Raw genomic sequence first — 22,591 nt, forward strand, 5'->3', positions numbered from 1 at the left:
CCTGCAGGCAACAGGCACTGGGGAAAGATTCCACAATTCCAGGGGAGGGAGCCCTGCTCCCAGCTGCTGGCTGTGCCTGCTGCCCTGGGACAGCCGTGGTCAGTGCCGTCTCTGCCCGGCAGGGCTGGACGCACTGTCCGCAAGATGTTTGGCCCTGGCGGAGGGCTCCTGAGCCTGATGGTCCTGCTGTGGCTCCCCCTGCACATGCCCACCACCTCCAAAGTGTCTGTCTGCCAGGAGATGACAGTTCCCATGTGCAAGCACATCAGCTACAACCTCCTCCCGCACTGCGTCCCTTTGCCCCTTGCTAGTCCCTCACACTGGGAACCAACCCCCCTGACCTCCCACACCATGCCCCATTGCCCCCCTGGGGGCCCACAAATATGTTTGGCACCAGGCCCACAAAAGTTTAATCCAGCTCTGCAGACAACTGGTAGGTAAGGTTCCATGGGAAGGAAATCTAAGGCAAAAAAAAGAGTTCAGGAGAGCTGGCAGTTTCTAAGGGAGACAATGTTAAAGACGTAACAGCAAATTATCCCAGTGTGGAGGAAAGAAAGGAAGCATAGTAATAGACCATCCAGATCTTTCTTATGACTTGAAAATCAAAAAGAAATCCTACAAAAAGTAGAAACAAGGACAAATTTGTAAGGATGAGTGTAAAGAAATAGCACAAACTTGTAGGGACAAATTTAGCACAAAATGAATTACAACTAGAACAGAACATAAAAGGCAATACAAAGAGTGTGATGCTTTGGAATTCGACCAGACCAGTAAGAGGTTGTGTCACCACCTGCCCTGCAACTCTGGATGCTTTAAATGCTCTGCTGATGTGGCTCACAGCCTTGATACCAACAGCCAGCTTACAAACACGCGGGTAACACCCTGGCTTCCACTACCAATTGCTGTTTGACCCCCAACACCCTCACAGCTCTGAATTTCCCCCAGAGCATCTGCCCTGTAGTGTCCAGCCCTCTCTCTCACTGAACATTTACAGAACTTATTAAGTTCATTGCTTCCTTAAAGATATGAGTGGTACCAAGTATAAGGAATAAAGATAGAAAGGGTTACAAGAAAACAAAAGTAAAAATACACTTCTAAGACTAAAATCTAATTTAACAAACTTGAGTCTCTTGTTCAAAGAAGTGTTTCATACCACATCTCTTATCCAGATGGTTGACCAGACTCTCTGGCCAGCAGGGCCAAAGCATAATGTTTTTGGGCCCAGTACAAACTTGTAACACGGGCCCCCTCCCACACACATACCACAATCCCTCATACCATACATACAATCTCATGAGCCATGAAAAATGTTTTTCTCATGGTAATGGGGCTTGTAGCCTGGGCCAGGCCCCAGTAAAGTGTACCCTTTCCCCCCCCCACCATGTGGGGGCCCTGCTGGCCAGCCAGGACCCTGCACAGAGCTCACAGTGCTTGGTTCCTATGTCTCCTCAGGTGAAGGATGCCAAAATGTTTTTTCCTTTCTACTTATATCTTCCCAAAGTTCATTGACCCTGCTTCAAGAGGCAGGAATCAGGAAGGCTTCCAGGGGGTGCAATCTCCATCCACCATGGAGAGTGTTAAGTGGCCATCTTTCCTCACTTCCTCTTCTGAAGGCTTTGTTTATCTTCCATATACATATGCTTTTCTTTGTCTTTGGTCACAGCTTGCTTACTTTACATCAGAAACACATCCAAACAGTTGAAACCACATTCCTTTGTCTGAAATAGGCGGGGCTTAGGCACTGCTTGCCAAATATATTTTAAGAACATATTTCCAGCATGTATCTATAAAGTCCTTCATAGATTTACCATACATACGTCATGCAAAAATATTAATGATCAGTGACTTATTAATTTTCCAGTTATATATCTCATGCCATCTTTTTGGTATATGTCATAACAAACGTGTGCCAACTAGCACAGGGGAGTTTTTAGAATCACAAAGAGATTATATAAATTCATACTGGCATAGAGAGTATAAAGTTTATGGATAAAACCAAGCTGGGAGGGGATGCAAGTGCTTTGGAGGATAGGATTAAAACTGAAAATGATCTAGACAAACTGGAGAAATGGTCTGAAGTAAATAGGATGACATTCGATACAGAAAAATGCAAAGTACTCCACTTAAGAAGGAACAATCAGCTGCACACATACAAAATGGGAAATGACTGCCTAGGAAAGGGTACTGTGGAAAGGGATCTGGGGATTATAGTGGATCACAAGGTCAATATAAGTCAACAGTGTCACACTGTTACAAAAAAAGCAACTATAATTCTGGGATGTATTAGCAGGTGTGTTGTAAGCAAGACACGAGAAGTAATTCTTCTGCTCTACTCCACGCTGATTAGTCCTCAACTAGAGTATTGTGTCCAGTTCTGGATTCCACATTTCAGGAAAGATGTGGACAAACTGGAGAAAGTCCAGAGAAGAACAACAAAAATGATTAAAGGTTTAGGAAACATGACCTATGAGGGAAGATTGAAAAACATGGCTTTGTTTAGTCTGGAGAAGAGAAGACTGAGGGGGAACATAACAGTTTTCAAGTACATAAAAGGTTGCGATAAAAGGGAGAAAAATTGTAGTCTTTAAACTCTGAGGATAGGACAAAAAGTAATGGGCTTAAATTGCAGCAAGGGCAGTTTTAGGTTGAACATTAGGAAAAAATTCCAAATTGTCAGAGTGGTTAAGCACTGAAATAAATTGCCTACAGAGGTTGTGGAATCTCCATCACTGGAGATTTTTAAGAGCAGGTTAGACAAACACCAGTCTGGGATGGTCTTTAGTCCTGCCTTGAGTGCGGGGGACTGGACTAGAAGACCTCTCAAGGTCCCTTCCAGTCCTGTGATTGCATGATTCTATGATTAGAAGCAAGAGAAAGATGAAAGAAAATATAAGTCTATTACTTAATGTGAAAGAAGAGCAAATAAGTTATGATACAGAGAAAGCTGAAGTGTTTAATGCCTTTTTTGCTTTAGTCTTCACTAAAAAGGTTAATTGTGACCATATGTTTAACACAATTAATTCAAACAACAAGGGGAAAGGAACACTGGCCAGAATAGGTCAACAAAGAACAGGTCAAGGCCCATTTAGATAAATTAAATGTATTCAAGTCAACAGGATCTGATGAAATTCCACTAGAATACTCATAGAATTAGAAGAAGCAATCTTGGAATCATTAGTGATTTTATTTGAGAACTCATGAAGGGTGGGTGAGGTCCCCGAGTACTGGAGAAGGGCAAACATAGAATCGATCTTTAAAAAGGAAATAAGGAGGACCCAGAAAATTATAGACTAGTCTGCCTAATTACCATACCTGGAAAGATACAGGAACAAATGATTGAACAATCAATTTGCAAGCACCTAGAGTATAATAAAGTGATAAACAATAGCCAATACGGATTTGTCAAGAAGAAATTCTGCCAAATCAATCTTATTTCCTTCTTTGACAGGTTAAACATCCAAGTGGATGGGTGGTGGGAATCAATAGACATGATATATCTTAACTTTAGCACTGCTTTTGATACAGTCCCACATGACATTCTCATAAGCAAACTCAGAAAATACATTGAAATTACTATAAGGTGGGTGCACAACTTGCTGAAAAACTGTACCCAAGAGTAGTTATCAATGGTTCATTGTCAAACTGGAAGGCTGTAGCATGTGGGATCCTACGGGAGTCTCTCTTGAGTCTGTTACTATTCAATATTTTCATTAATGACATGGATGATGTAGTGCAAAGTACACTCATAAAATTTACAGATGACACGAAGCTGGGAGGGGTTGCAAGCACTTTAGATGACAAGATTAGCATTCAAAATGATCTTGATAAATTGAAATATTGGTCAGAAAACAATGGGATGAAATTCAGTAAAGAAAAGTGCCAAGTGCTACACTTAAGAAGGAAAAATAAAATGTACAACTACAAAATGGGAATAACTGGCTAAGCAGCAGTGCTTCAGAAAAGGTTGTGGGGGCTAGAGTGGATCACAAATTGAATAGGTGTCAGCAATGTGATGCAGATGAGAAAAAGGTAAATGTAACTCTCAGAGGTACTAATAAGAGAGTCATATGTAAGACATGGGAGATAATTGTTCCTCTCTACTCAGCACCGGTAAAGCCTAAGCAATAGTACTGTGTCTGGTTTGGGGCACCACACATTAAGAAAGATGTGGACAAACTGGAGAGATTCCAGAAAGGCAGCAACAAAAATGCTAAGAGGTTTAGAAAACCTGACCTATGAGGAAAGATTGAAAGACCTGGGCAAGTTTACTCTAGAGAAGAGAAGACTGAGGGGAAACTTGATAACAGTCTTCCAATATGTAAAATGTTGTTATAAAGACGACAGTTACCAATTGTTGTCCATGTCTAGTCTGGGTAGGACAAGAAGTAATCGGCTTAGTAGCAGTAAGGGATTTTTAAGTTAGATATTAGGGAATATCTTTCTACTTATAAGGACAGTTAGCACTTAAATAGGTTACCAAGGGAAGTTGTGTAATCACTTCCATTGGAGGTTTCAAGAACAGGTTAGACAGGGATGGTTTAAGTCTCTACATATACTTAATCCTGCCTTAGCATGTACATGAAGGTTCTGCTTCATAGATATCATAGAAATGTAGGGCTTGAAAGGACCTTGAGAAGTCATCTAGTTTGTTCCCCTCATGCTAAGGGAGAAGAGTGCCACAGCTGCAGACCTCCAACCAAGAAAGCACTCCCTAGCACAGGCCTGACTGTAGCTGGGCCTCAAATCCAACCTTCATTCAGATGCCTAGGGGCTAGGTTGTGAAGGTCTTTGTATACTAATGCCAGTGGCTGGTGCAGTTAACTCAGGACACACGCAACCAGCTCTGATGCTCCTTCCCTAGAGAGCAAGCATGTAGCCGTCTTTCAGCCCTCATCCTGAAGAAATAAAAAGAACTGTCAGTGTGGTTAGTATCTCTGATACAATCAGTGCACTCATACCAGCCAGGACGGAGAAACCCATGTTCCAGGAAAAGGAGAGCATGCAGGGTAACTGGGTGGCATTGAATGAAATGTCAGCAGGAAGGTGCAGATGAGAGATCTCCCTGCTATTATACACGTGGTAGGACTAGCAGTGTGATATGATGACAGGTCTCCATTAGGAGGCCAGGAAACCAAACACAACCTCAGGCACCTACTCTAGCCACTCTCAGTTTAGCCTGTCACATGGATTCCTTTGCAGACAGCTAAACTCAGCATTGTCCTGAGGGCCAAATACATTGTTTAAAACCTTTGATTGATCTTTTTTCTCCTAAGGGCTGCAGACACATCAGATGACTTCTCCTGATATCGGTGAGGAATTTGGCCTTTCTTTCAGGAAAAGATCAAGACAATTAGAAGTTCATTACCTCCTCATGTCTCCTTGGCAGGGCTTAGCCCTACAGCTGGTTTGGGGAATTTTTACCAAGTGTTTTCTTTGGGGGATGAGGGGGTTGATAAAATTGAAACTTTTCATGGGAGAGGGTCGGTTTCAATGCAACTTTCATTGGGACTGTTTTTTGGGTCCAGGTTGGACTTCTGCTCAAAAGGTGACAGGCCCCTGAATAACCCAGTGGATATAGGAGACTCAGGTTCAGATCCCTGCTCTGAATCAAGCAGAGGAGGCACTGGAGCCTGCCCCTCCAGCAGGCTTGATGAGTGCCCTAACCACGGGGCTACAAAATCACTCTCTCTGGCCCAATGAACAGTTGATTATGTATACAGGGAAACAGCTCCAACAGGAGAAACTGAGAGAGCAGCACCACAGAATGGCCAATAGCCATTGACATGGTGGTGTCTCTCTCTCTGATGTCTGTAAAAAAAAAATTGAACAGTCTTGGCTTTGTCTCAGTGCAGAATGAACAACTTTTTTAATTTTTAAATTTTTTTTCCTAAGACAGGAAAACCATTCCCACCCCACTCTCCTTAGCACCAGGTTACATGATTTAGTTCACTGCCACTGTCATATGGGTGGGAAAACTAGCTAAGAAACTGTAAATGAAAGATCATGATAAAGGGCAGGGTACCAGGTATGGGAGAGGTGTCCCATTGGTGCCAGGAATCAGGGTTATGGATGGTCGTTAATGATATGACCATGTGAATAAATGAATTATATAGACAATACTAAACAGGGAAGAGCTGTGAGCACCAGAGAGGTGAGAAGGAGAATCCAAGAAGGCCTAAAGAAATTGGAAAAATGGGCACGAAATAACATAAGACTCAATATGGGGAAATGAAGCTAATCCACCTGAGGAAAAGCAGGCTAAAACCAAGATCTTCAGTGGCAGAGAGGAACCCAAGGAGCATGAACTGCTGATGTAGACTCAAAGGGGGAGAGTAGGCAGAAAATAAGTGTGAACTTTGCAATGCAATATGGCTGTGAAAAGACCAGTGCAATTTGGGATCTGCATAACCAGAGTCTTCGCATCTCTAAGTGGGGAGGGGAATAGTCCCTCTCTGTACGTTTTTGGTGCAACCAGGTCTGAAATATCATTCCCTTAGTAATTGCAACTTCTCAGCCTGGCATGCTGCACCTCAAGTTGATTCATCCACAGGGTGATGCCTCCACCGCTGTCCTTCCTCAGAGACACTGCTTTGGGAGGGCAGCTTTATGGTACACCAGAGGCTGTGTGGGATCCCTGCTGGTGGAGGTGGTGCAGTAATTTGCTGACTCAGTGCACCCTCTGCTGTCATATTCACAACCTTCCTCAGCTGAGATCCTAGATGAGCATTTAAAGATGTGATATTAGTATGTATTAGCTAACACCTCTGAAAAGTCTAGTGTAGACAGTGCAGGCTGCTTTTAATATGTGTTAAAATGGCTGAGTGAAAGTGTAGGGAGGAACTTTAACAAGACCAGTATAGCACACCTTATAATACACACTGCCTTGTCTACATAGACTTTTCAAATGTGCTAGGCAGACCAGATTAGCTAACACATGCTAACATCATATCTTTAAATCCTAGTCTATACAAGAGTTTAGAGTTTGTGTTGGCTACTTGTGATCCCCTCAGAAGCTGCTTGGGTCCTCAGAAATGGTCTTCACCAGCAAAAGCCAAGATAGACCTTGGATGAATTTATCTCACTGCATTCCTTTCTGGGCACTGCATTTCCAAAAAGTTATTGACAATTTGGAAGGCAACAAAATGAGCCAAGATCCAGAAGGAAGTGAATTATAGGCAAGGCCAAAGGATCTAAATATGTCTAGGCTGGCTCAGAAATGACTAAGTGGGGGGTGGGGGGATGCTGAGTGCAGGGGACTGAAATAGAAGACCTCTCAAGATCCCTTCCAGTCCTACACTTCTATCATTCTATTAATAGTATCTGAACAGTATAAATACCAAAGAGAGATAGGTATCATTCAGTGTGATACCTGGGGCTGTACAGTAGCTGGAATTAGTGGGATGAAACTAAGAAATAGAAAATGGGGGCAGAGCACCAGGGCAAACTCTTTCATAATGGCATATATTCTCCTGTAGCACAGTTTCCTTTCCCCTCCCTCCCTTGTACGGGAACAACAGTGAACTGACCCTGGGTGGTGGACTGAAAGATGTAATAGGTCTTTTCTATCTCTAACTTTTCTGTGAGTTTTAGATTCTAGTTAAGTTTCTCCAGCTAAGCCCCAGTGAATTCTCCTCATGTATTATACACACTGTCAATTTGCCTTTACACTTTGAAGTAGGGACTACCCTACTGAAGTGCCTAGCCTGATCCCAGTTCTTTACAGGGTAGCATTGGACCCTGAAATACATCAGACACTGGAAAGTAAATTGGAACATCTCTTTCTTGCTAAAGTGCTTGAAGGGGATGTAGCCCAACCAGTCATCTCACATTGTTCTATAACACTGTGTAGCGACCTCTGTTTACCCACAGAACAGAGACAGCACAGGTAAGCTTTCCTTACACTGCCTCCTACAGGGCTAAGGGGGGGCGGAATTCATCTCCATAGCCCACTCAGTCCATGGTCTCTCATTGTGATGGTGTGGACTTTTGTCCATTATTAAGCACTAGCGACTGACACCCAGCACCTCATTTCATATATAGCTGTTTCATGTTGCATTTCACTACCACTGTGTACCTGGTCTGTGTTTCAACTAATGACCTGTGGGTGAAAAGTTGTGTAGGCCATTACTGCTCCCTTGAGCTATCCAACTCACTAGAATGGAATTGCTTCTAATGTCAAGATTATTGTAAAGCACTTTCAGATCTCCTGACGTGATAAGACATGAAGGAGAATGTAGGCTGCTGTGTTTCGGTTTTTACATTTACCCTGAGGTTGTCCAACCATTTGTCACAATCTAAAGAGAATGTATGTTGTTCCTCTTTGTTTTCTCTCTTTTGATGTATCTTTGTTTTCCTTCTCTATGGTGATGGTCATATGCAGGGAAAATGGACACTTGCACGCATGAAATAGCCATAGATCATAGAGAGCACAGCTCTGCAGCAACTCAGTCACTGGGTAATGTTTGATTAGTTGAACAGGTTACAATTCTCTTGCTGAATGGTGAGTTCTCTTTTTGGTATTTCTTTCCAGCCTTAGCTGTGTTTCATCCTCTACCACCAGCTACTCTTGCCATCTCTGCACCCAACCCTCCTATATCCACTTCCTTCCACCAGCCTTCAGTGAGATCTATGAGGTATCGCCCCTGTTAGTCACAGTTGGAACAATGCTTTGAGTAAATGTTTTCCCTGCTGTTGCATCTTCCTCTCTTCTCTGACTGATGGCCACAAAGCTTCCTGGGGCACGTAATCACTGGAAGGCTGACAACTAAGAAAGAAGCTTTGGAGGTCCAGAAAAGACAGAAAACGCTGAGACGGTAAGAAGCAAAAGATTCTATTTATAAGTCAGTAAGCAGGAGAGGTAAGAGATTTGGTTAGTAGGCTAAATAGGTAGGAAGAAAGGAGATAGGGACATGTCCCCTCTAAGCCGTGATTAGTTACATGCTCCAAAATAACTGGACAGGGAGCACCGTGGAGGTACATGATGCTTCACCTAACACAAAGGAAGACAGAATCCCTACCCCTAATAACTTACCATCTAAACTCCAAAAAATACCATACATGGGACAGCTGTTTTAGATGCAGAGACATCACTGGCGACATCCACATAGAAGGCTTCACAGAAGGAGTGAGTTTTGAGGAAGGGTTTAATGAGATGAGAGAGAAGGCACATGGTACCAATAGAGGGGTCTGCTCCAAGCATTGGGAGCAGCATGAATGAGGGTCTGAAGGCAACACAGGGGAAGGTTTGGAGGCACACAGGAAGTGAGAGACAGAGATAGCTGTAACTGGCAGCCAATAGAAGAGCGTTGGAACATGATTAGGGGTGAGTTGACCTCTCCGGCTACAAAAAAAATTGTCTGTTTGCTGTTTTCTGAGTGTCTCATTGGCTGTCTAGTTTTGCAGCCCTGGTAGAGCAGGCTCCACTAGTATATCTAGCAGCAGTGCTCCCGAGCTGGGGGAGATAGTAAGAGTCACAGATAAACTGTCAGAACTTGAGAATGGACCTGAAGATGCTCCTAGTCTTTATCGCACCTTTCCTTTATTCAACTCTCGGCTTCCCTATTCAGGTGAGAGCGATTCCACACAAACTTTCTGTTTCTTGTATCTGATCTCTGCTTATCTGATGGCTGAGTTGTCTTTTTCATATTTCCCAGCTGTGTTTTTAAAAGAAATGTATTCATTTGTAATGTTGTTTTTGTATGTCTATGAGATTACTTCTTCCATTTTCTCTTAATTTATTGTTGGTGTTGGATTTTTGATTCTCATGCAAAAGTGAAAACTTAAGTGTATTGTTCTTGCAGGAGCACAATGGGTATGCTGGTGCAAGTAAGTAGGATTTATACAATAATTTAAATACAAAAATGTAAAGCCATTGCTGACTACTTACCAGAATAAGACTGTATTAAACAAGAATCTTGTAGCCAGATCCTCAACTGGTGTAATTTGGTGTAGCCTCATTGAAGTCAACAGAGTTACACCCGCTTATGCCAGCTGAGGTTCCTCCTCTTGGTAAGTTCCTTATCCAAGAATAAATGTGCCACTAAATTGCACTTATTTGGTTTTCAGTGAGATTTTGGCTTTCTGCTCAATTTCCCATCTATTTCATAGAGACACAAATGAACAGTCAGAGAACAATAAAACTTTATTCTGTAAAGCATTGTTCTTACAAACTGTACATTCCTCAAAACACTTTGCTGAGTTAAATAATAAGTAACAGCAGAAGGAATGAGAAATTAAGAGGTACAGGCAAAGGAGTAAAGATGTTTTCAGTTGAAATGTGAAAAGAGAGAGTCACAAAGGCAAGGAGATACAGTAGCACTGTTCAGGTGGCAGGAGCTGCACAGAAGAATGAATATAGATCAGGGGAATTTTAAGAAAGAAGGTCAATGCTGCACGAATAGGTGAGTGGAAGAGAAATAGAGAGCTGATATCAACTAGAGAAAGTCCTAAGTTTTATAAACAAAAGGCAATTTCACACTAGATCCTGGAATGGGTGGTGAGCCAGCAGTTGTTTGAGGATTATGTGTCCATATGGATATATATGCATATTATTGTACAGGTCTGAAGGCAGACAGCAGCAAACTGGACATGCTGAAGGCTGGAGAGTTGAAAGGTAGAGAGGCCATAAAGAAATGAATTGCAAAAGTCCTGGGAGAGGAGATGAAGGCAAAACTTTTAGTAGAGGTAGAGTGGAGGCAGTTGCAAATGGGTAATGTTGTACAGTTTGTGTGTGTGTGTGTATATACAGAGAGAGAGAGAGAGAGCAAGCACTTTTCATCAATAGATCTCAAAGCGCTTCACAATCTTTTTCTAAATGTATTCATCCACACAGCAATCCTGTGAGGTAAGGAAGTAGGGAATTGAGCCACAGAGAGGCTAAGGGACTTGACCGAGGTCACACAGGAAGCCTGTAGCAGAGAAGGGAATGGAACCCAGGTCTCCCAAATCCTAGGCCCTAACCACTGGACCATTCAGAGACATAAAACAAGCAACCATAAAGGCTCATCTAGGGCATTCAGTTTTAATTGTTTCATTACAAGAAGTAGAGGGAAGCTATTGAAAAGCTCTAGAAAAGTGCAATGGAAATAATTAGAAATCTAAGTGGGACATAAGTGCAATGAGAAATTGCAAAGGCTGTGATGATTTATCCCAAAGGAAGAAGCGTTAAAAGGGATTTGCCTGAGATATTCAGAACTATTAAATGGTTAAGGAAAACTGACCATTCCCCCCTTTGTTCCCTGTTTCATAATGTGAGAACAAAGGGACATTCAGTATAAGTAGAGGTCAGTAAATTTGGAGCCAACTGGGGGACACACTCCATTGATTAGACAATAGTCAACCATTGGATCTCACAGCTGCAGAGGGTCATTGATACAAATATTGTGGTGTGACTGAATTTCACAATGCATAGAAGAAGTTTTAATTGACCTTTGTTGCAAATTTTATCTCTTCTGTGAAATCTTCTGGTATTTATGGTGTCACTAAGGAAACTTTGGACTGCATCATTCTGGGCCATCCCTGATACCCAAAGACCATGCAATCAGGCATGTGGCAGATGCATTCTGGGACTTCCTACCTGCAGACACCCTCATACTTTAAGGCCAAATTATGGCAGCTTGGAAATGAGAAAGAGGATGCAAGGAATCTTTCCTTCTACTCAGCACACACATTCAGGGGGCAAGCAACCCTTGGCTGGTAACCTTTGGGAGTCTGAGGTCAGATTGTACGAACAGTCCCAGATGGAAGCATGTCTGGGAGGGATGGAGCTTACCAGTGAACACCAAACAAGCATCAGTCAAGGCTTCGTGCTTGTCCTGAGTGGTGCACCACCTTCTTCTCCCAAAAGGCACTCAGATATGACAGTGATGATGATGAACACAGCATAAAAACATAGACAGACAAGCACATAGCAAGTGCCCCTCTGAAGTGTCATGAAGGCCTTCAGCTCAGGGGTGAAGTTATAGGGATTTGGCAGTTTACCTTGCTAAAGCCTTAACATCCATGTTTCCTCTTGTAGATTTTACTGGTTATCCTATGATGAGTGAAGTGACCCCTTCTAGTGACATTTCACAGTCCACTCAAGGTAAACGATGTAAAAACATGGGCCCAGTAACTTCCAGTCCTCTCATGGTTAATATGTCTGTCTCTTATAAATTCACTCATGCTAAAAATATAGAGATAAGATAAGGCAATGCAAATCCCAAGGAAGGAAATGCAGCAAGGTTGGAACTGATTTGGAACTACATGCTCTATTATCATACTCCCCATTCTCCAGACCCCTGAGTAAGAACTCAGGAAGATTTAACACCCTTGGTTCCTTCTACAGGCTACAACTCCGCTGTGTAGACAGAAAATGAAGGGCTTGGCTTTACTAGCATTTTACAGGCCAAGCAATGTAAACAATTTAAAAATGAAACAATACAAAATAAGATCTAGTTTTCCATCTATCTATCCCAAGCTCAATAAGGCTACGAAAAAAGGTACCCACTAATGCCATGTAAAAGCTGTGTCCTGTGTATCTAATTTTCAAGCCAGGACACCTAAATAGGACTTCAAACTCAGTTCAGCATGTAGGCACCTAACATTGGCATTGAAATGCCAACACAGGGGTACAAATACAAAATGTGGTCAACTTGTTTAGATATCCAAGTTTCAAATGTATGTTTGCCACATTTAAACAAAAGGTCTCTATACAATAGATACATTTTAGTGTAAAATCTTGACCACTCTTCCGTATTTTCTACTGTTCACACTGTGTTCCTCCTCTCAGCTGGCAGCGGAACCATGGCAGCCCCATTGTGCAATGGAGGCAGGTAGCTAAAAGCCTTGGCAGAGGGCTCTGCACCCTTTGAATGCCCCAGACCTGCTCTGCCAGGGCTCTGTTTATGATAAGACTAGAGGAAGCAATCTGGCACTTGGTCAGGAGTTCAAGATCTAGGGCCAGATTTACAAAGGTGTTTAGGTGCCTAAAGATGCAAATAGGTGGCTAGTGGGATTTTCAAAAGCCCCTAAATGAGTTAGGCACTTGACTTTGACTAGGTACCCCAATGTTTAGTGATTTTTTCATATGTTTCTGAACCCGTTCAAGCCATCCTTAAAATGTATTGCCACTGAAGAATTCTTCAGAATTTGTACAGAACTTTCAGGTTCAATGGATCAGAATTGACTGAACTTTACTAAAGTTGAATTTGATTTCAGTGGAATTACACTGGTATAAAACTGGAGTAAGAGAGTGGAGAATCAGATCCAAAGTTTCTTTGGAATTCATTGCCTGTAATAGGAATTTTTATGATGGCTTTTAATTATGCATTAAGTAAGAGGACATGGGTCTATTCTGTTCTCCCTATGTTTGCGTAACCTCCAGTCATGTCAATCCATTTGGCCTGAGCGGTGCAAACCAGACTCAGGAGAGCCAAAGATCTAGTCCTTAAAGGGTAGTGGTAAAAAAATAGAGATTTATTCATGAGATTGTGTTAACCATAAACTAATCACAGCCCTTGTGGGGTTTCAAGATTTTGCACTTCTGAGCAAAATAAATATGTGGCTTTATGCCAAGCCAGCTCATTATGGGCCTAGTTCTGATTTCACATGCTGGGTGTAAATCAGGAGTGCATCCAATGAAATCAATGGAGTAACACGAGTGTGAAGATCAGGACTTGTATATGAGTTGAGAAGGACAAACTGACCCCTTTGCATTTCTGTGCAGAAGCTGAGCTGACTACAGAGACAGACACACAGGAAGACATTGTTTTTAACAAAATTTTGAAAGCTAATGCAGGTAATGACTTCAAAGCTACATAAGTATCTTGTGTGTTTTCAGAGTCTCTTTTCTCTGCTGCCTGTTATAGCAATTGGCCAGAATATTTCTCCAGTCTTTTGAACATGAAACACTCTAGACAAACTTAGAGACAAGCCACATAGACAACTTTTTTCTAATTGGTCTTTAAATCTGCAAAGACATTCCCAATCCAGACACAACTGGTATTGAAGATTATACATATTCTAGTGACATCTGAACTATGGAGGCAGGCTAATAATGGCGTTAGCTGTAATTTTGGATGTCTTTGTACTTCTGTGGATTTAGAAAAAGATCTTTGAATATTTTTAAGTCACATTATTTAAATGTCTGGAATGCAAACACCTTTTGAGTAGTCCCGATAAGGCCTCAGAATATGTGCTCGTAGATGGGATATTTGGTGGCTGATCTGACCCACTCTGACCCCATTCTAACTCCTTTTTTGAGTCTTCTAGATCTTTTTGGACCTATTCTGCTAGCTTGCTTCTCCCTCTGTTCTCTGTTTCCTCCCGTTTTCCCCTCTAGCAGTTTCTTTAAATGACTTTACCCTAGCACATAGAAATAGTCTCTCAATGTCTCTCATGTATCCCTCTCCATACACGCTTCTCTCTATCCATTCCTGCATCCGAGACCATTCCTACTTCCTTTTTGCTCTCTTTTGAATATTCCAATATTTTTAAGGTAGCATAAGCCTCTGTCAGTTCCCATCACCCCTCCCTACCTAACCCCTACCTGAGCCAGAACTTCCTATCAACGCAAACAATCCTCTCGTGTTTCCATATTACATTCCTCTCTTTCTCTCTGCACAGGTAGCACCCAGCATTTGCGTGAAGGTGACATTGTTATGACAAGGAGCCGAAGCGCTATTGGCTGTTCAGATAACTCATGTCTTTGGCCCCAGTCCAGCGATGGCAGAGTCCGTGTCCCCTACGTCTTCTCCCCTGATTATGGTGATTTGAATTTCTATAATAATTTTTTTTGGTTAATTGTCATTGAAATTTTAATTGACTTCCAAATGCAAACTTAGCCATAGACAAATATTTGATGCAACGCATGCCACTAATTCACTTATGACACACATACATAGACAAGCTGTACATTACAATGATGTAAGTGGGAAAAGGCAGCAAATCGTCTCAAGGTGATTGCTCCCATCCTGCTGGATATTCTATTCTCTTGTAGACTGTACTGACACTTCTCTATAATGAGGTATTATTATATGTCACTTTCTAAGACATTGGATGCATGCATTCATTATGTTTTGACTCACACACTGCGTAGCAGAATTGTTGCCCATAATAGACAGCAGCTAGACCACCCCCAGATGAATCAACCCCCACCCCCTTAATCTAAGACAAGAAACTCAGAAACCAGCCTGCTGTCCAAACTCTTCTCAGGCCAAGTTCTGAATACAGAGAAGGGCTTTGCACTAGGCCATTGTAGCAGGTAGGGTGAAATTCAGTCCTGTGCAGATGGCTAGCATAAGACTGATCTGCCACTTATATCCCCTCATAAACCCTATTTTGAGCATACATTAACTTTTATGCGTCAAACAATTGTTCTTGTGTAACATGTAATTTAACCCTTTTTTCCCCAGATGAAGCGAACATACGGTGGATTAGAGAAGCCATGGCAGAGTTTGAAACTCTAACTTGTATTGCTTTTGTGAATCGCACAACGGAATCTGACTATCTAAATATTAAGTCAGGTAAAGGGTAAGTTCCTCTGGCGCTGACTTTTATTAAAAGCTTTATTCTATCCCACTTTTCATGTCTTTGCTTCTTTAATCTTGAGAGTATTCGGAGAGGAAAGTGAACTGGATTTATTTGAGAAACTTCATGCCATTTGAGTGTGCGAAGTATCATGTTCAGTGTTAAGCAACAAGGTGCAACATCAGGAGTTCACCAAATGTTGACTTAAAACAATTCACAAAACCAGGAAAAGGAGCATTAAGTTTGAAACTGCAACCCCAACTCACGCTGCTGTGCCTGGGCATTGGAACACATGCTTCAGCACAATACATGGCAAGCTGTCACGATTCTAAATTTGTATCAGAAAGTATCAATTCTAATACAGTATGGAAGAATTGGTCCTCTGAGTCAGGGGGATAGTAGGTTGTCAAGGCCAAAAATCCAGCCTAGGGGAGGACTGTCCAGTATCCCTGTGATTCAAAGTGCCTTCAAGTTTGCTCCTTCTCTAAAAGAAGCCCCAAGATAAACTTTACAGTAGTTTTAGAAAATTAATGTTTCTCAGGACCAGTGAGTGAAATTCACCCTGTGCACGAGGCCAGAACACAGAGGCCTCTGCACACTTATGTAGCGCTTCAGTGTTGCCTTGGTCTTGCACTGGCCCTCTGCACAGGGTGAGTTTCACCCTACTCTGTGCCCCTAATATCACAGTAGACGGAAGAGTGTGGCAATTGACTCCTTTAATACAATTGTGTTTGGAAATTCTCTGTATAGTCCCCAAGGCTGGTTGATATCAAACTTTATATGGCTCTTCCTCTCTTTTGGTGTTTAATGTCATTCTCAGTTGCTGGTCCCACTATGGAAAAGTTGGAGGTGGCCAGATTGTGTCTGTGATGAAGCGAGGCTGCATGTGGAAAGGAATAATTCAGCATGAGCTGAACCATGCGCTGGGCTTTCTACATGAACATGCTCGAAGTGACAGAGACAGTCATGTAAAGATCATGTGGGAGTACATTAGTTCAGGTACGTACACTTGAACTCTTCTTCAGCACAGATATTGGTTTAATTAATGTCTTATTGTTCCTAGCTGCTCCTTGTTCCTGGAAAAGAGGTAGAAATTGATACATCTTCTAAATATGATATTGTATATTACAGCTAATAAAGGCAACTTTAAGAAATCTGATAACTCCAACAATCTGGGCCTTCAATACGACTATTCCTCAGTGATGCATTATGGCACGTAAGTTGGAATCTGGGATTTCTTTTCTTGAAGGCACATAGAGCTCAAATCTTTTGTTGAAACTTAGGAGACATAATTACTCTTCATAATTATGGGCTTTAAATTTTTCCTGAGGAAAATATGAATGGTTGAGATTCAATTCAAACAGATCCTTTCTGCAAGATAAGTTTATTCTCCTTTATCTCCCCCATTAAAAAGTCATTTGAAAGTGAGGTAAGGATTTGCACTCCTTACATGACATCCAGATCAAATTTATACAAAATATTTTTTTGCCAGCACTGTTGTTTGATCTTATATCGGAAAGTCTCAAGGCAGCAGCTTCAGAGTACAGCTCCTCACTCGTCGCTGAGCGAAAAGGGATGGACAGCTGCGGACATTGATTACTAAGCCTCAACTATAGATAGGTGTATATACTATCTATTGGTGAGTGCAGTGTGTTGTGAAAGTGACTCCAGGCACACACATAGGTAGGGGGCTAATGCTCTGTTATTAGCAGTACTACACACGTCTTCACTGCACTCCAATACCATGTGCACTAGACTATCTCTACAGATACTCCCCAGAGTATCTGAGCACCACCAACAAGTTAAATATGACAACAGTGCTCTCTTTCTCTATTCCTTCCCAGCCACCAAGAGGCAGACTTAGAGGGCTTTTTCAGGGAAGGTGGGGGTGATTAGTTTGTTTTATGTGAACCTCCAAGAGCAATGGAAAGTTTGACTGAAAAGGTGGGTTTTACATTTAGCTCTCCATGTGATGATGTTAGTGGTCATTCTAATATCATGTGGTTGTGTGTTCCATAGTCTTAAGAGTGGCTCCTGTGAAGCTTCTCTCTTCCATGGTCATGATCCTCTATCCTTTCCTTTTATTTTTGTTGTTCCCATGGAACACAGATCTCATGGGAGATCATGATCATGGAGGGAAGTGCAGCTTCCCAGATATCTAGGACCAGTTCCATGCAAGGCTTTGAAAATCAGGACATCGACTTCGAATTGGTCTCTGTGTTAAACCCTCAGCAGTACTGGGGTTCTCCAGGTCCAGTATGGTGGCCTTAAAGGGACACATCATTTCTGCAGGTAGTCTAAAAAGCCACTGTCTGCCCAAATTTGGCCTCAAATTTAGATTTTGTAAAATAAACTTTAAGACTAAGAGAAATATCATAATGATTTCTCCTCCATCCCTTCCCCCCATCCCTCCCCCCACACACAATGGAAACTATTTTCCTTCAGCAAAACCTATGTATTACTTAAGCTAAAGGGTACTTTAAAGTATTATTATTGGCCCAAATTCATCCTCAAGGTAACTCCATGAATTTGGCCCATTATAACCATAAGGCTTAAGTGTGCCTCAAGTGGTGCATAGGCCAAGCTTGTGCTGGTCCTTTACATAGGGATGAATTTCACACTAGCAGAACATGCAAAGAATACCACGTATGCAGTATGCATTACTGTTCCATATGAAATGATTGGTGAGAAGAATTGTACAGTTGTTATGTGGGATGGGAGTAATTTAAGTACAGGCATTATTACCCCTGTACATCATACGGATTACACAATTAAATACTGTAAAAAGTAATTTGATTTAGAAAACACGATTCTTCCTGTTTCTGCAGAAACACTTTCTCTAACACCCCTGGGAAAGCAACTATTGTACCAATTCCTGATGCATCTGTACCGGTTGGACAGAGATATGGACTGAGTAACTTGGATGTGGCCAAAATCAACAAGCTCTATAACTGCAGTAAGTGCTTCCTATCCATCCTCTCATCTTCTATTCAAAGCCTTCACAGAGGTATTAGGAGAGCCCTGCAGAGAGATACTGCATCTGGAACATCCTGAAACTGCTACACTAAACCGGTGGTTGGACACACTAAGAACACCTGGCATGCAGAGGATGAACCCTGGAAACCAAAGATGAAGATTGCGACACATCTAGATTACACAGTACATGATTTGTTTCCAACTCTGTTGGACCAGTTCAACCCTGGTGTAAGCAGGTGCAATTCCATGGAAGTGCACTGAATTTGGCCCACTTAGGTCTGGTCTACACTGCTGCCAGTGGTCAATGGGAGGTATGCGAGCTACATAATGTAGCTTGTGTATTTCCTTTTGACTTACTTACGTTGCCATACTGCGGCATCTTCACTGCACTGCATCGACGGAAGACACCCTCTGGTTGATGCAGCCTTACTTCTTTCGGGGAGATGGATTAATGGTGTCAACCGTAGAGCACTTCCGGGATCGATGAAGTGGGTCTCCATGGTCTGCTCAATCGATCCTGCTGCACTGATCCCCAAGGAGCTGGCACTGTAGACATACCCTTAGTCTTTCCATTGTGTGCTTTCTTTTAGTCATTTGGATTCCGTAGAACTCAAAAAACAACTAAAAAAAAGAACCTCAAAGAGTCTGGTATCACACTAGTCCGTGACTACAGACCTAGGTAATGTCAGCGTTGAATAGGACCAGAACCAGCCATCAGCCTCTCAATTCTGGAAAAATGTACTGACAACTCATCCATCTCTAACCTACATATTTTTAAACACTTAAGTTTTAAATAACATTTTAAAAATCTTTAATACTTAACTCTTTAATTTTAACTTTTTGTACCAGAGAAGGCAAAATCCCTCCCATGGAAAATACAAAAAACTAAATATAAGGGGAAAGCCACGATGAATAGAAAATTTCCTCCTGACAAGAGGAAAGTCTGTTGACTTCTTCCAAGCACAAAACTGATTAATACTCCTTTAACTTAAATACTATAATGTCATCTCATTTTTGTTTAACTATACTAATATAGCTTGGAAACTCATTCAGCCTATTTGTCACTCTATCAGCAAAATTAAATCTTCTCACATTCTTCTGACATATACAAAAAAAACCCTTAAACTTATGGCCCTTTGTTCTGTTCTGGACTTTATCTATAAAAGCTGATGCTTTTCCCTTGTGCTACTGTACCTTCCATTTCAATATAGACATTTATGAATGATCTGAAAATTAGAATTACACATTTCTTCATTTAGTGAACTGAATATTAACGATCACAGATTTGCAGAGACCTTGAAATTAATGTTGGCAGATGAGAATATGGAGAACATTTCATTCGAAACAGAGCACAACTGTACCTGACTTGAATGTAAAAGGGTCTCTAAATCTGATTCTGGAACATTGTTTTTCTGTCAGATCGCTGCAGCACCATCCTTGATAGACCATCTGGGTCACTGAGCTCTGACAACTACCCGTCAAAATACACAGGCAATGCCACCTGTTTTTGGCTCATCCGAATCCCATCGAAACAGGTAATTACAGGGATCTGATAGCTTTTACATATAAGTGAATTGATGTCTGTCTGGTTATGCATTTTGCTTTGCTTACTACACTCCAGTTGCCAGATAAAGACATGATACGGATTTCAAATTAAGTTCCTTTCTTGGTATATGCAGCTAACATAATAGGCATTTTCCGTCTCTAATTTCTAATATTCATATTCACATGCTTAAACTAAGGATGGGAAAAGATGGGAGTAGTTATAATTCTGGAAAACTTCAGTGGTTGGACCTTACTTTTGCAAAACCAATGGAAGGAGCCATCCACATTCAGATTCCATTTTATCTGAACCCTGAAAGTTCAGTACATGGGAGGAGAGGCTGAATAAATAGTTCCAATCCTAGCTCATATCTAGTTTAGACTCATTCAGTTCTAAAGGAATCTGCCTAAAATGAATCAGTCTGAGTATAAAAAGGTTTGTTTCCTCTTCCATTTCAGATTTCTCTGCAGTTTGATGCCTTTGATCTGCAGTCCTCCACAGCCTGTAACACTGACTATGTTAAAATTTATGATGGGGTCAGCCAGTTTTCTGAGGTTCTACTGAACAAGACTTGTGGGACAAAGAGACCCCCAACTGTAACATCTTCTGGTAAAACTATGCTTGTGGAGTTTGTCCGTGGTCGCACTGGTGCAGCCACTGGCTTCAAGGCCTCCTACACCTCTGGTAGGTCTAAGCCCTAGCCCAGGAAAAATGACAGAGAATCAGATGCAAACAATGTAAAATCAAAAGTGTTTTAGCTTTACCATCATCCCTCATCTTGCTTTGCTGATATAACAGATCAGTCTTGTTATGATTCTGTAACTAATCTCAGTAGATGGGGCACATGCACTAACATTAACAAGGTCATCAATGTGGTGTGGTTCCCAGACTCTACAGTTTGAATCATCTCTCAGATATATGCAATTGCAAATCTTTTTTTATGAGCTGAATAAAACTTGTGCCCACTGGAGTATGATCCTCTGAACTTTGCCACAAAAGATCACAGATGATTTTTAAGTAAAATTTGGATCAAGTTTGCCTAATATATTGTCTAAGGGCAGGATTTTCAAAAGCACTAGGTGTTGGCCTAACTCTGCTCCCATTGGAATCAGTTGGTAAAACTCGCTTCATTGACCTCAGTGGGAGTAGAGTTAGGACAATGGAGAGTGCTCTTGAAGATATCCCCTTAAGACTGTAGCCCTCCTAATGAAGATTGTATTTAAATGATTTAGCCCAGCTGAGAGGCTCATGGATCAAAAATATACGTTAAATAACAGCAGCAACAATGCAGTTTGTCTTATATATTTTATTACAAAAGATAAATCATATTATTATGTATAAAAATGTGGCTTCTCTGTAATGCCTGCAGCTCACAAGCAGACAATTCAGAGGGACCAGATAAAATCAGAGAGAGGCAGATGACTTGGGAAAGAAGTCACATAATAACTGGCAATATTTCTGACCAATAATTCGTCGTCGTCCCCCCCTCCCCCCCTCCCCAGGTAAAAATCTTGAATTCATTCCCCCAAAAAAACATTTTCTTAGTACCACTTAACTACTCACTCGGGGTATGTCTTCACTGATGGTGGCACTGTCGGCACCACTGGATCGATTCTTCGGGATCGATTGAGCAGCAGTGGAGACCTACTCAATCGATCCAGAAGTCGACTCAATCAATCCAGCCCCGCAAAAAGAGTAACGCTGCGTTGACGGGAGGGCATTTCCCATCGGCGCAGCATAGTGGGGACGCCGCACTAATTAGAATTTAGGAAGTAGATGGGAGATATGCAAGCTACTCTACGTAGCTTGCGTATCTCCCATCAACTGCCGCCGAATTGCGCTGCAAGTGTGGACCAGGCCTAAGGTTTGGATTTCTGCTGTCCCTATGTAACATCCATTCACGTTAATGGTAGTTATGGACATGTATGGAGAGGAAAGTATGCTAATTCTGCATGCCAGATTTGTGCATCAGCTTGGGGGACTACCTATCAGCTAATGTAGAGAGATGCACAAATGTCCTGAGTGTAAAACCGAGCATGGTCAGTTCACAGAAACCAATGTTCACACAATAAGATAGCATTGCAAACTAAATATTGTCTCTCTCTCCTTAACAGTAAAAATACCACGCACCAGATGAGAGAATCAGCATATGACTCCGAAGGGAAGAGCCTATTCTGTGAATATCTAAATTATGCTTTTCCTACTTTGCTTCCTTTCCTTGCTACGATCAAAAGGAAATTAATTCAGTTGTGAATCAAAGTCTCCAGCTTCTATAGCAAGTGTGCTCCCTGATTCAGGTATATATGGGAATTCTATGTATCCTATGCCACTCCCTCTCGTGTCATATGATATCTGCCCTCTACATGAGCATATAAAGTTATTGTCTGCACGGTTAACTTATTGTCTCTTTTTATTTAACTGACAACATTTTAATAAAATCTTCATTTAAAATAAAACCCTCTCTCTTTCTTGGATTTTTTTTTTTTTTGGTAGCTTGGATTCTAGAGTGTTTTAATGGACCTCTTTTCCCCTCTGTAATTTCATATACAGAAATTATCTGGGTTT

At 41.6% G+C, this 22,591-nt stretch overlaps 1 protein-coding gene across 1 annotated transcript; it reads left to right on the plus strand.

Moving 5' to 3' along the window:
• The first annotated feature begins 9,497 nt into the window (after positions 1-9,497).
• Positions 9,498-20,727, plus strand: LOC137159589 (astacin-like metalloendopeptidase). The gene is made up of 11 exons (XM_067558081.1): positions 9,498-9,566; positions 9,801-9,825; positions 12,017-12,082; positions 13,706-13,777; positions 14,605-14,745; positions 15,393-15,510; positions 16,328-16,506; positions 16,639-16,723; positions 18,336-18,463; positions 19,903-20,018; positions 20,485-20,727. Exons 1-11 carry the CDS (start codon positions 9,498-9,500, stop codon positions 20,725-20,727), a joined length of 1,242 nt encoding a protein of 413 aa, XP_067414182.1.
• The last annotated feature ends 1,864 nt before the right edge of the window (positions 20,728-22,591 follow it).

Source organism: Emydura macquarii, unplaced genomic scaffold (assembly GCF_026122565.2).
Source record: "Emydura macquarii macquarii isolate MOO-44397 ecotype Brisbane River unplaced genomic scaffold, CSIRO-AGI_Emac_v2 contig_1876, whole genome shotgun sequence".
Taxonomy (NCBI): domain Eukaryota; kingdom Metazoa; phylum Chordata; order Testudines; family Chelidae; genus Emydura; species Emydura macquarii.

Excerpts from the sequence above, each read along its gene's own strand:
- LOC137159589 (XM_067558081.1), top strand. The coding sequence starts at position 9,498 with ATGGACCTGAAGATGCTCCTAGTCTTTATCGCACCTTTCCTTTATTCA. Across the intron at positions 14,746-15,392 it reads CGTCTTCTCCCCTGATTATG|ATGAAGCGAACATACGGTGG; the intron begins GTGATTTGAATT and ends TTTTTTCCCCAG. Across the intron at positions 16,507-16,638 it reads GTGGGAGTACATTAGTTCAG|CTAATAAAGGCAACTTTAAG; the intron begins GTACGTACACTT and ends TGTATATTACAG.